Source organism: Lacerta agilis, chromosome 6 (assembly GCF_009819535.1).
Source record: "Lacerta agilis isolate rLacAgi1 chromosome 6, rLacAgi1.pri, whole genome shotgun sequence".
NCBI classification, from domain to species: Eukaryota; Metazoa; Chordata; class Lepidosauria; order Squamata; family Lacertidae; genus Lacerta; species Lacerta agilis.
In genome coordinates, this window is record NC_046317.1 from 62,544,445 (window position 1) to 62,558,294 (window position 13,850).

General features: G+C 43.3%; 1 protein-coding gene across 1 annotated transcript in view; it reads right to left on the minus strand.

Moving 5' to 3' along the window:
* The window catches only part of TSPAN2 (tetraspanin 2), a 62,269-nt gene that overhangs the window by 29,424 nt on the left and 18,995 nt on the right, over positions 1-13,850 (minus strand). Inside the window, exon 2 of the mRNA XM_033153047.1 lies at positions 5,948-6,050. Coding sequence (XP_033008938.1) covers positions 5,948-6,050 — 103 coding nt within the window. The remainder of the gene's footprint in view (positions 1-5,947; positions 6,051-13,850) is intronic.

Consider the following 13,850-nt stretch of genomic DNA (forward strand, 5'->3'; position numbering starts at 1 on the left):
CTAGAGAGTATGGGAGTCAAACCTGGAAAGTGTTGGAAATGAGACCCCTGGAAATGAGAAGGGGTCAATTTCCTCCATGAGCGTAAATCATCCCATGGATGAGCTCATTGGAGGTGCAAGTTCAGCAAACCCAGTTGCTATGGTGACGGCCTAGTGCCCTCACTATATCTGAGGTTAATGCATGTTAGCTCAGTGGTGTCAGTCTGGTTAATCTGACTGTTAGTCATTGTTACTTGTCCAGCATTACATACTGAATAGCTGAACTTACAGTGGTACCTTGGTTTACAACCACAATCCGTTCCGGAGGTCCATTTGTAAATCAAAACAGGTTGTAACCCAAGGCACGGTTTCGCCAATGGGACCTCCAAATTTTGTTTGTTTGTAATAATAATTAAAGAAAGGGTTGTAATCCAAAAAAGGTTGCAAACCGGGACACTGGGTTTGACGTGTTTGTAATCCAAAACGTATGCAAACCAATACGTATGCAAGCCAAGGTGTGTTTACACTGACGGAGATACTTTGTACTTCTGTATAAATCTGTAGCTGCAAAAGCCTACAAGCTGTATATATCTACTTCCAGAACTGTTTTACTGAGCCTTATCTTCTGCAATCTTTCTCTGCTTCTGCGTGGTGACTGTTATTGGGAGCAACTTCTACTGTGTGGGCATCTGACCAGGAAGCAGATACTCTACCACATAAGGCACTATGACACACTATTACTGTCTCTGTGCCTGACTAAATATATCAGACCCATTTGAGAAGTACCATTTCCCATCTGGGAGACACGACTGCTTGTTTACCTATTGAGTCCTTTACAAAGGCAGTTAGGCACTCTATAAATCAAAACGTCATTCTTTGTTTTTTTAATATATCTTTATTTTCTTGTTGCAAAATTGCACACACATAAATAATAAAACATGACTAACAAAAAATGGGTCACCGGGGGGCAGAGGAGCCAACTCGAAAGGGCCGAGGTCCCTTTGGTCCCCCCAATAAAATACTTGAGGGGGCCTTCCCCCATGTTAATGGGCACTGCCATTCAAATGGTGTGCATATTAGTGGGGGCTTACCTCCCCCCCAATATTTTATTCAAGTTGGCCCCCCTGCTGGAGGGGAAAATGCCTTTCTTTTTTCTAAATTCTCTGACTTATCTATACCCTTCATGAATGGGTATTCTATCAAAAGTAACAGAAATTCTGCAAAGATTATATTTCTTTCCATACTCTGGTTTCTCTTTAGATTGTATTTTTTTCTTTTCTTTTATATCTCTTTCCCTCTTCCTACGGAGAAATCTTATCAAAATTGAACTGGCAAGGCTCCCTTGGGGAACGCCCTACCCATTTCAATTTGTCAGGCGCCCGCCCTCACTGCTTTTGGGAGACAGCTGAAAACCTCTCTAACATTTAATGGAATATGATTTTATTGCTGATTTTCACTGCCACTGCTGCAATAAAAATCTGTTTTATTATTTAGGGGGGCTTTTATCCGGTTTTAAAATTTTATCACTTTATTGTTTTAATATGTCCTCAGCTACCTCCAGAGTCTCTGACTGAGAGACATGAAAAAAGTAGTTCAATAAGGAATAGTAACTGAGAAACATGGGCATCCAACTTGATAACATTGTGACCTAAAGGCCTCCAATTGGATTACAACTTAAAATAGTAAGTTTGTTACTTCCCCAATCCTGGATATCTTTTCCTACTTATTTTTCTTTTGATATCTATGTATTTAAGCAACAGCATATATTTCAATAACATAGAACAATAAAGTATCAAAGAAAAGACACTGAATGGAAATGAAGATGAAACATAAAGGTAAAGGGACCCCTGACCATTAGGTCCAGTTGCGAATAACTCTGGGGTTGCAGCACACATCTCGCTTTACTGGCCGAGGGAGCCGGCGTACAGCTTCCGGGTCATGTGGCCAGCATGACTAAGCCGCTTCTGGCGAACCAGAGCAGTGCACGGAAACGCCGTTTACCTTGCTGCCGGAGCGGTACCTATTTATCTACTTGCACTTTGACGTGCTTTCGAACTGCTAGGTGGGCAGGAGCTGGGACCAAGCAACGGGAGCTCACCCCGTGGCAGGAATTCGAACCACCGACCTTCTGATCAGCAAGCCCGACAGCATATATTTCGATAACATAGAACAGTAAAGTATCAAAGAAAAGGCACTGAATGGAAATAAAGATGAAACATACACATATACAAAATACAAATTTGGGTCATGTTGTTCACAAGCCCTGGAAATATATTAATGAAATTATTGGTGTTGGGGGCTAGTAACATTAAAAAAATGTTTTATTTATAAATATCAGGATATTGTTCTCAAGATCTTATGCCATTGTCAGTTAAAGTTAAAAAGTTTTAAAGAATTCCAAATAGTAGCATATTTCACAGGAGGCATTTGAAAATTGTTATAATCATTGATATATATATATTGCCATATAATTGAAAATGAATCTTGTTTTGCTTGTCCTCTAGTTCACCATGATTTTTGAGCAAAATTTTCAGCAGTAGCTGAACCAGATTTGACCATACTATAAATACTGATTCACTGTACCACACTGAATGCTACTGCCAAGCTCCTGTGAAACTGGAGGGAATTTTATTCAAACTGCAATATGCTTCTCTGTATTGTCAAGCTGCAAAGCAAGGAAATGATCCACTTGTATACATTAACAGATCCATGGGACATGGGACAAATATAAGAACCTCTAGCATTATCTGAAGGTTAGTTCAAATGAACATGGTCTGCCTCAAATTCCCACAGCAAATGTAACTTGAAACACAGCTCTCCCCCGCTTACACATTGAGGTCAGATTTGGGATGTACTAACAGAGAGAGTCCCATGGACTGCAAAAAGATCAAACTTATCCATCCTTAAAGAAATCAGCCCTGAGTGCTCACTGGAAGGACAGATCCTGAAGTTGAGGCTCCAGTACTTTGGCCACCTCATGAGAAGAGAAGACTCCCTAGAAAAGGCCCTGACGTTGGGAAAGATGGAGGGCACAAGGAGAAGGGGACGACAGAGGATGAGATGGTTGGACTGTTCTCGAAGCGACTAGCATGAGTTTGGCCAAACTGCGGAAGGCAGTGGAGGATAGGGGTGCCTGGCGTGCTCTGGTCCATGGGGTCACGAGTCGGACACGACTGAACGACTGAACAACAGATACATAAGGCCGTGGGACCAAAATATCAACAGAAATGCATGCTAACAGCATAACCCTAAAGATGTCTGCTCAAAAGCAAATAACAAGGAGTTCAGGGGGGCCTACTCCTAGGTAGGTGGGTATGTGATTGAAGTCTTAGACTCGTTTATATACCTGGTGAATAGGAGCCCTACATTACCGTAATTTGTGCATTTCTCAGATTGTTATTTTTATTTCCCACCCTTCCTCCCAAAACAAGAGCACAGGGTGGCTAACAACATAAAACAATGCATCAAAACACCAAATAAATGCTCATCAATAACAATAGCAGCAGATAATACTGTCACAACACCAGTTGTGCAAGTTTTCAAATTGTGTTGCTGAACTGAGTGGGGACAACCTGATTTCACCTGGAAGTTCCACAAGTAAGGTGCCAACAGCAATAATGCCTTGTCGTGTGCAACAAACCTCACCGCCACCACCAATGGAACCACTAGCAGGGCCTCTCCTGTTGACTGCATTAACAGTCCAGCTTGGAAGGTATTTTGGTTCTTGGATGAATTAATAGTTCCATGAAGAAAGATTTTCTAATGAATCCAGTTCTTATTTCCCCCTTTCACTAAAACCTAGCTGAACAATTGTATCCCCAAGGGGATAAAAAATGGGTACCAATCACTCTACATTGTGGCTTGTGTACTTCTTCAGGTCTGATGGTTCTTTGTGCTTGAAACACCGGGCTCTGGGCCAGCTCCTCACTCTGTGAGATACACTTAAAGCTCTCTAGAGAGATGTCGACCCTTGAGAGGAATAACAGAGGCTCTGTGATACTTCAGCCTTGTCACAAGTTCAGCTTTGCCAGTATTTCTCTCACCCTGACAGTCAGCATAGCCAGCCAGGCAAGCAAGCTTGTGCTTTCCTTCCTTCCTACACATGTGGGACTGGATAAGGATGAAACAAGCATGAACAATAAAATTTTGTCATAAGATCCACATCAAATGGAAAAAACCCCTAAAATAACTGGATTCAAATGCCTTTTTGGCACGGCCCACGTACTGTGACTGTGCTTTCTGGATGTTGCTCATGTGGATCACTTCGCATTCAAATCCACAATGTAAGACACGGGGTCTCTGCATGGTTAACTCCCTTGCCTTGGCAACCCATTGGGTGGATATGCTAATTAGCAAACTGAATGCCAGTTTACTAGCTTGTCTTTCCCCTCCTGCTCTGTTCAAAAAGCTGCCTGTCTTTTATTGGCTTGAACACAGCAGGGACATTCTTTTCCTTAAAGTTATTTGTGGTTTTTTAAATAGAAAAATTAATCAACTGTTTAAAAAACTCCAACAGGTCCTCCCTATCTCAGACTCGGCTCAGCCAAACAGAGCTCAACTTAGGAATCGCCCCACACTTCTGCTTATCCTAGAAAACAGAGGCCCAAGTGGTTTTCTGCTTTCCCACGCTTTCTAGGCATGGGTCTGAGAGGTTTTGCCTTTGTGCTGCCTCTTTCCCCTAGAAAACCAGCTCTTTGGTGCTAAACTGGAACAAACAGCAATCTGCAGAAAACCCGATTGCCCATTGTTACGATTCAGCTCTAAAGCACGGGTTTTCCTAGGAGAAAGTGGAGGGTCAAACAGAGGTGGGGATAAGCCCATAGTCAGCATCTGCTGCAAATGGGGTGAGGAGAAAGATAACAGTTCCTTCCTCCCAAGTCTGACCTTTGGGTAATCCTAAAATGCGGTAAGAAACTGAGGACCTAATTTTACACAGCCTAATTTCATGTGGGGAAAATGGAGGGGAAATCTGACTAAGTAAGGAGGAATGGAAAGTGAGGAAATGAAAAAACCCTGTCAGCAATGAGCCTGGATCTCTAGCAAGGGAGAGATCTCTCTCAGTTCCTCAGCAAACCGCTAGGCAGGCAGGCAGATGGGAATGGGAGAGAAAAGGAGATGGCAGGAAGTGAGTGGTGAAGGTGGGTGACTGTCCACTTTTAGCTCTGGCTCCGCCTACCACTGGCTTCAGCTCCACCCAGCGCTGATGTGTGGGCCCTGACAAATTGCTGAAAGGAAGTGTGGCCCTTGCAGAGAAAAGTTCTGCACCCTGTCCTAAGAGAAAGCTATAGGCATAACACACACACACACACACATTGAGTGTCCCTATATTTCCTATTTTGTGGGGTAAAAGCAGCTGGGGGGGCAGGATGGGAGGTTCAATTGAAAAATTGTGAGAAGGGAAAGGGTTAAGAAGCCCTTCTCCTCATGCACTGGTGTTCCACTTCAGGCTACAGCCTCTATTCCACAGGTGGTGGTGGGGAGGCAGGCAGCGGCCAGACGAGTTGAAATACCATGGGTCCCTTCACAATTAACAGCACGGAGCTTGGAGCAAACATTTGCAAACTGTCTAAGTTGCAGTACTTACAGTAATATAATTTGGATTTTTTTTTATCTGCCAGCAAGGGATTGCTAGCATAGAAAACCCCCGTGATTACAAACATTGTTTCTACTATGCTGTGCATTTGACATTGCACAGATGTGTGTTTCTTAACCCTAAAGAGCCAACACTCCCAGCCTTTCCGTCTTCTGTTCCTACTGCTGCTCAGCGAGAGCAGGCTGTAAATGTGTGCACTAAGGAGAGAGGGAGAGGGAGAGGGAGAGGGAGAGGGAGAGGGAGAGAGGGAGAGAGAGAGAGAGAGAACTGTCAGAGGGTGCCACTAGTGTGTTGTGGAAGAATATGCCATTCAGGTACCCAGTTTCTTGGTCTGAAAACTTATCTTTACACAGTCAGTATTTACACAGAACTTACCCATGTAAATGTATTCTGGAGAGGTCTTGTCAGTCGCTAAATCTCTTAATACGTTTCCAAACCGCAGCCATAGCCCAAACGCGACGACAGCTGAGCCTGCCAACTGGAAAAGCAAAACGAAATTCAAAAGGTTAATAGCTAAAGGAAGGGTTGGTGAGCACAGAAAATCTACAAACAACTTCTTATTTCTCCTTGGAAACCCCCAGAGCAGATGATTCCAAATTCACACGCTACACTACAGTATGAAGATTGCTATTGGCATTTACACACATTTGTCTCTGTCCAAAACTATTAACATTCCCGTGCTAACAAGGATGAATACAGACATTTTGATGTATAACCTCAGAAATGCTCTCTGGTTTGTTTGCTTTTTTCCATTTAGAATCTAAACTTTAATATACTATCTTTTCTCATTAACTGAACTCAGGGGAAACTAGTTGTTTGTGTTTATGGCAGAAGCTGGCTGTGCACAATACTGATTGGTTAAAAACTGGTGATATCACTAGCCCACTCCCTCCTTATTCCTAAAGCAGCATTCAAACATATAAAAATGATTCTATGATTCGTTATTTGTTTTTAAAAACAACAACAACAAAACAAAACAACCAACAACACTGGGGAAAGTACATTTAATTCAATAAATGTATCCACAGTGCTTTAAAAATAAATAAATTGAACAACCCAGCTGAAGCATGGCACAGGAAAGGGCAAGGCAGACAAATAAATCAGTCAAAACAAAATAAAAAAATTCCTTCCAGTAACACCTTAGAGACCAACTAAGTTTGTTCTTGGTATGAGCTCTTGTGTGCATGCACATTTCTTCAGATACACTGAAACAGAAGTCACCAGACCCTTATATATAGTGAGAGAGTGGGGAGGGGTATTACTCAGAAGGGTGGTGGGAATGGGTGATTGGTTGATAGGTGTGGAAAACCTGTTGACGAATGTTAACGACTGCAATTGGTCTTATAGGAAAAAGCAAGGGGTGAGATGGCTAAAGATAGCTTTGTCATGTACCTGTATAACGAGATAAGAATCCAATGTCTTTGTTCAGACTGAAAGCTCATACCAAGAACAAACTTAGTTGGTCTCTAAGGTGCTACTGGAAGGATTTTTTTTTTAAATTTTAAATTTTGTTTTGACTATGGCAGACCAACATGGCTACCTACATGTAAATAAATCAGTATTGTTGACCAGTGTGCCTGTTAAATGTGCCACCTTAGAAGCAGGAATCCAGGCATGAGATGTCAAAGAAAGAATTGTGGTAAGTTCTGATTTGCATGCATATATGTTTGTACACATCCCTAGGCTACACATACAAAATAAGCTGACAGTCCCTTTACATGCACTCATATTTTGACATCCATTTAGTGAAGAGTTGCATTTTCTCTGGCCATGGAACATGAGATGATTGTCTCTCTGCATGATGCTTGTAAGCTGTTTCCAAAATGTTTAAATCAGCCCCTTGCTTTATAAATATCCCATTCATGTTGCTTTCAAGAAAAGCTCTTTTTCCTTGGGCAAGGAACCAAAAGTTAAGTCACCTCATCTTGAACTAAGTGATGTTACCAAACACTTAACTGCTCTAGTTCATCACTAGAATGGCAGGCCCACAAACATATTACCTAAAAGGCAGCTACTAACCCTAGAATATAATTTATTTCAGGCCTGAATAATTCAGGATGGTTTCCCTAACTATGGAGGTGATGGCTTCCCTTCAATCCAGAGTTTTGGTGTCAGCTGGCTAGTCATTGTTAATCACTCCTTTAAGAGGTAGACAATTTCTAGGCAATCTCTTTGCTAGGGAAGTTCAGGTTCTCAAACAATCACAAAGTTGAGAGGGAGAGAGAGAGAGAAAGAGAGAGAGAGAGAGAGAGAGAGAGAGAGAGAGAGAGAAAGAAAGAAAGAAAGAAAGAAAGAGCATGCCTCCTGCAACCAAGTTGAAAGGAGAGGATGCCAGGGTGCAGGCTGAGGAAGCAACCCTGTTTTCTCTCATGGAAGAGAGAAAGAGACAATAGCCAGCACTTTCGCGAGGCCACAAAACACAGAGCTTTGTGCTGCTGTGCGATTTGCAGCTGCAGCTGAGGGACAGCCGCCTCGCAACTCTGTACTCATTTGCACTGTAGTAGAGCTGAACCTCATTTGTGTGAGGGAAGGGTGTCATCCTCTGGCGGCCTCTTTTTTCTCAAGAAGCATAGTTCTGTAGTAGTTACAGGCACCCTCTTTGGTTGGAGGCTATTCTGAGCCACAGCAAAGGCTTCTCAAAGATACACAAAATGGAGGTGCCCCCCTTCTCTACAAAAATGAATACCCAACAGGACAACTGTTGTGATTGAGCCACATATTTCTGAATCAGATGTAGTCTTGCTGGCATTGCCTGGGCAGAGCTCTACTTTTGAGGACTTGTCTTTTCTGCTGCCTCAAGGCAAGACTATGCCCCTATGATCCTACAGATTACTGAACAGTCTGAATAATATCCCAGTTCACTTGCATATATAGGAACAGTGGGTGGTAGTCAACTAAGTTTTACTTAGAGTAGACCCACTGAAATTAATCGCCCTAAGTCATGTTCGTTAATTTTGATGGGCGGGATTCACCTAAACAGTCCTATCAAGGACTTCTGCTTGAGCAACAGGGTTACCCCCCTCCCTGTGCTCCCCACTATTCCCTACAAAAATGGGGTGGGTCGGGAGAACCCCTGGAACAGCACATGAGGGGCAGAGGGGGATCATTCCATCTGGCAAGCTGCAATGCTTGTGGAAATGGAACAACTGCAAGAGAGCGACATTGAACACACCCATCTGGTTTATTCCGAATGCCACCCAGAATATCTTGATTGCAAATCTGAATTCTCTCAAAACACTACTATTTGTAACACTAATATTCTTTCTAACAAAGTGCCAATGTTTGTCACACTGCACTAAGGTCCTTTCAAACTCTACACTGAGATACTGCTCTACTGTATTGTAAAAGAGGCAGTGACATCACAAAGGTGCAAGTTATGCTGTCTTTCAGAGAACCCTTGCCATGGAAAGCTGCAGACAAGATGCTGTCAATATGTTGCTTACAAGCTCTGCCTTTGCCAAACCGCTGAAAAGGTCCTCAGACTTCACAGGGAGAATGAGTGGCTCATTCAGAGTGTGTGAGCTGCCTTTTACTTAACTACTCCAACAGCAAAGGCCTGCACAGGAGCCTAGCAAGGCAAACACAAGCAGTCCCTTTAAGTGGGGCTGGCTGTCAAAACCCATCACGGAGATGCAGCTCCATCAGTCACAACGGATCCCTTATCCCACTTTCAGCAAGGCCCTTTCCTTCCAAGAATGCTCAGGCGGAAGGGGACTCTTTGCTCAAAGATTGAGGTCAATATAATCAAACTGAGACCATCCAAAAATAGTTAGAAAGCTGAAAAGGCACCTTCATTTCCCAGGCATTCATACATTCAAATTGTCCCTAGTTACCATGGGCAGTAGGTACTGCTTTCTGGGATCTGTCTGTCCTTGGTAAAAACACTATTTCCATTGTGGTGGTAGTTGGTCTTTTTGTGAGATGCTGGGAACACTTTTATGTTAAACTGCTGTGCCCACATGTTTGTTAAAATTCTTAAGGATGCCCTGCGTCCCTTTGATTCCTCTCCCTATTGAACAAACTAAACAGTTAGTAAATATTGCTGAACATGTTGCAGATATTCTCCCGCCCCCCTGCAAACAGTCTGATCTGTAGTAAGGCTGAAAATTTGGTTAAACACAAGTGAAACCTGTAGCAAAATTTTATAGTGTGGAATGCTGCTGTCCAGGATTCCAGTCACTCAATTCCATTCTCCCTGCCCTCATTTTCCTCTCTGCTCCCACACACTCCGTGTGCTGCAGCCATTGAGCATGCTCAGTCCACATTGGTCTGGTCCCCCCCCTTAATCCCCCCTTTAAATATTTGTTCTACTTGGTAAACTTGGAGTTCCCCCAGGTCTGCCCATACCTCCCTCTTGTCTGTGGGTGGTGCCATTTTGGTTACATGAGCAATGGAACTTCCAGACTGAACACCAGAAATAGAGGGAACGATTCTGAAGCTTAAAAAAAGAAAACGAAGAAAAAAGAAAACAGTTGTGGTCAGTTTATGAACACATCCTGTTTCAGCAGCAGCAGCAGCTATCGCAGAGTAAATGAGTCGTGTTTGTGTTTGTGCGCTCCCCTCGCCCGGCTTTTAGGCAGTGGTCCTCAGTGTGAGAATCATCCTTATATGCACAAATAAGCATCTGCTGTATCTGTGAAAAACTGGAAGGTATGTGAATGGGCGGACCAAAGTTCAGTTACAGGAAATGCAGCCACCTAGTCTGAGAAAGATGGAGAAAGCTCTTGCTCCTTCCCAGAAACCACACAGAAAGGTAAAACAGAGGACTGGAAAGGAGGTTAACCGAAGCTTATTGGTGTTTTGTAAAATTTCCATTTAATTGCAAATATACAGGCTGAGCATAAGTAGAGGCACAGCTGAAACACCAAACTATCAAAAACTATTTGCTCCATAGTTCCAGTTACAGGTGGGTAGCCGTGTTGGTCTGCCACAGTAGAAACAAAATAGAAAATTCTTTCCAGTAGCACCTTAGAGACCAACTGAGTTTGTTCTTGGTATGAGCTTTCGTGTGCATGCACACTTCTTCAGATACCAACGAAAGCTCACACCAAGAACAAACTCAGTTGGTCTCTAAGGTGCTACTGGAAAGAATTTTCTATTTTGTTTCGACTATTTGCTCCATGTCAAGACCAACAGACAGTATATCAAACTGCTGTTCACTTTCAAAGCACAAGTCCAGCTCTCTGTTGCTGGCAGGTGGGCAGGTAGATATTTATTTGCATTTATTAAAAGCATGTCTGCACTACCTTTCATTTATAAGAAATACCAAGGCAGCGTACTGAACACCTGCTGCAATGATCTGACAGATCTTTTTTTAAAGGGGTGTGTGTGTGTGTGTGTGTGTGTGAGGCCACACAGTACTGTTGACACAGCAGGTACACACTCTTGCAATCCTTGCATCCAATACAGCCCCTTCACACACCAGATAAACATGCAGAGAGTAGAAAGCCAGGCAAGGGCCATAATGGCTCCAAAAGAATTGGTCCAAAAGTATGGCAACAACAGAAGTGGCTCTGTGCTTCAACTGTCTGTTAGAAAGACAAAAAGCAAGAGGTGTGTGAGAGCTAGAAGCAGGCTGGGCAGCTGAGAGGCAGAGCCATGCCTGATTTCTGCTGGGATCCAAAGCTGTGGCTATGGGAGAAGCAAGACCTGCAGGGGTGTTAATGCTGTGAGCCCCTCCGTCTTATTGTATATACAGTATGTGTAAATAAACTGTATATCATAAAAACGCCACAGTCTCTGCTGTCCCTCATTCCAAGGAAACCAAACCTTGGGTAAGCACCTGGAACCTCACACCGTTTGGAGATTGGGATGGCGTGCAACAGTATACACTGACTGGCTGTGGCTCAATAGGCTTTTAGAAAGGGGATTTCCTCCAGTCCTACTGGCAAATGCTGTAAAATGAACCCAGGACCTTTCACATGTAAAGCAATTGTTGTTGTTGTTGTTGTTGTTGTTGTTGTTGTTAGAATTTATATACTGCCCTATACCCCAGGGTCTCAGGGCAGTTCACAGAATAAAGTCAAGATGTAAAACCACAAAATACCTAATAAAAACAACAACAGCAACAACCGCCCCCCAAAAACACATTTTAAAAGGGCATAGGATGTAAATCAGATCAACCAAAGGGCTGGTTAAAAAGGAATGTTTTTGCCTGGCACCTAAAGGTGTATAATGAAGGTGCCAGGTGAACTTTCCTGGGGAGAGCATTCCACAGATGGGGAGCCACTGCAGAGAAGGCCTGTTCTCATGTTGCCACCCTCCGGACCTCTTGAACCCCTCTTACCACTGACCCATGGCCCTTTGCTAAATGATCACATTGTACTGCTTCTTTCTCCACTTCCTATGTATGGGATGAATATTCAGGAGAGATCTGGAACATTTACTTTTAACAGAGCAGCAGTACTTCTTTTACCTTTACCAGTAACCTAATTTGCCACACCCACTATTGCATTTTTCCCAATGGTGGATTTCCCATTCCGAGGAATATATACAAAACTATTACCAGAAGTAAGGGGTTGCAATAAAATACGATGCAGCACTCTGCGTAGGATTAAGCCTTAGTAGTGCCTGCCTCCATACCTCCTGGCTTTTTTGGAACAATAATCATAGAATCATAGAGTTGGAAGAGACCACAAGGGCCATCCAGTCCAACCCCCTAGTGCAGTTCCAGGAAGCAACCTGCTGAAAGCAGACAGAAATTGCCAATGGCAAAGAAATCCCTTTACATCATCACAGATCCAAATGGAAATAAACACCCCCCCCTTGGCAGTTTCACCTAACAGCGCACTCCCAGAGAGACTGGGTTGTTGGCAGAGAGCCAGGCTCTGTTGCCAAGAGCAATTTCGAGGACCCTGCTGGGCGGTTCTGCAGCTCTGCAAAGCAGAGACCTGTGTGCACAGCAGGCATGAGAGTGGGGCAGCTGGGAGCAGTCGAGCCTTAAAGACTAAGTTGTTTAGAAGGAAGCGGTGCCTTACGAAGGTGGAAAAGATGAGCTTCTCTTTGTGCTTCCAATAGATGATAGAGAGGGAGAAGTTGATCCCATGCCCTTCAGCTACAATGGAGGAATGCAGGGGCACTTTAGGCAGAGAAACAAACTGCACCTCTATCCTAATATAATCTTTCTTGGCGTGAACTCATTCTAGTCAAAACTAACAACTAGTAAGAGAGAGAGAGAAAAATATGCCAGGGCATACACGGCGATAGGCATATTTACAAAATATGACTTTGTGTTTAACACTCAGTTGATGATTTCACTTCAGGACTGTCTCAGGTGAAAGGTAAAGACACATTTGATCAATGAGTCAAATTAGGTGAATTCATAATTTAGATCAAGGTGAGTGGATACAGACCCCACAGCATTTTGTAATAATAATAACAACAAAATAGCATTTATATAGAGCTTTAGAGCGCTTCACACGCACCAGGAATCTTTACAACAGCCATGTAATTTGGCCTAGAAGTTATTGCTATGCTCATAACTGCAGATGGGCAGCTGAGGCTGAGAGAGACAGCTACTGAATGAATTCATGGCTGAACTGAACTTCAGGTGTAGAGGGCATGGCAATTATCGCCGTGGTAGGAGGAAGAAAGAGGAGGTATAAGATATCCTCCACTGGTTTTTGTGGCAGGCATAGGCTAGTCACACAGCAGTTACTTCAGCTGCAGACTTCTTGTACAGCCTTCACACTGGAGGCTTTCCCAGTGTTTGGTACATTTGTGTAGCCAGCAGGGAGACCAATCTATATGGGAGGCATGCAGAACCTCCAGCTGGCAGGCGCAATTTGGCTCTGCGGGAATCCCTGCAAGGCCATTTCCCTCAAGCCGCGGCACCCGCTCGCCCAACACAAAGGATTATTTTCTAAAGCAGCATCAGTGGTGAAACCTATGGCTCCGATTTGGCCAAGCTACTGCAGTATCATGGAAGATCAACAAACATTTCAACTGATCAAGGTAATCATGTTAGTAAACGAACAAACAATAAAACCCCAGAAGCCCTCCAACAAAAACATCAACATCTTCACATGGCTAAATCACTCCTACCTCTGATAAAACACCCACAAATCCTCAGATGCAATGAGCCTCAGACACTTCATTACATGTGTTCCACTGTGCCACACAATAGGTAAAAATAAATAAATAAATAAATAAATAAAGCAAGCAAGCAAGCAAGCTGCTATTGACAAAACAACCCAAAGATCTGATTCAGAATAGCTTCCCTTGCAGTGAGATGCTTACATGATTCCCTGTTTGGCAAAAACTACACTCCATTAAAACA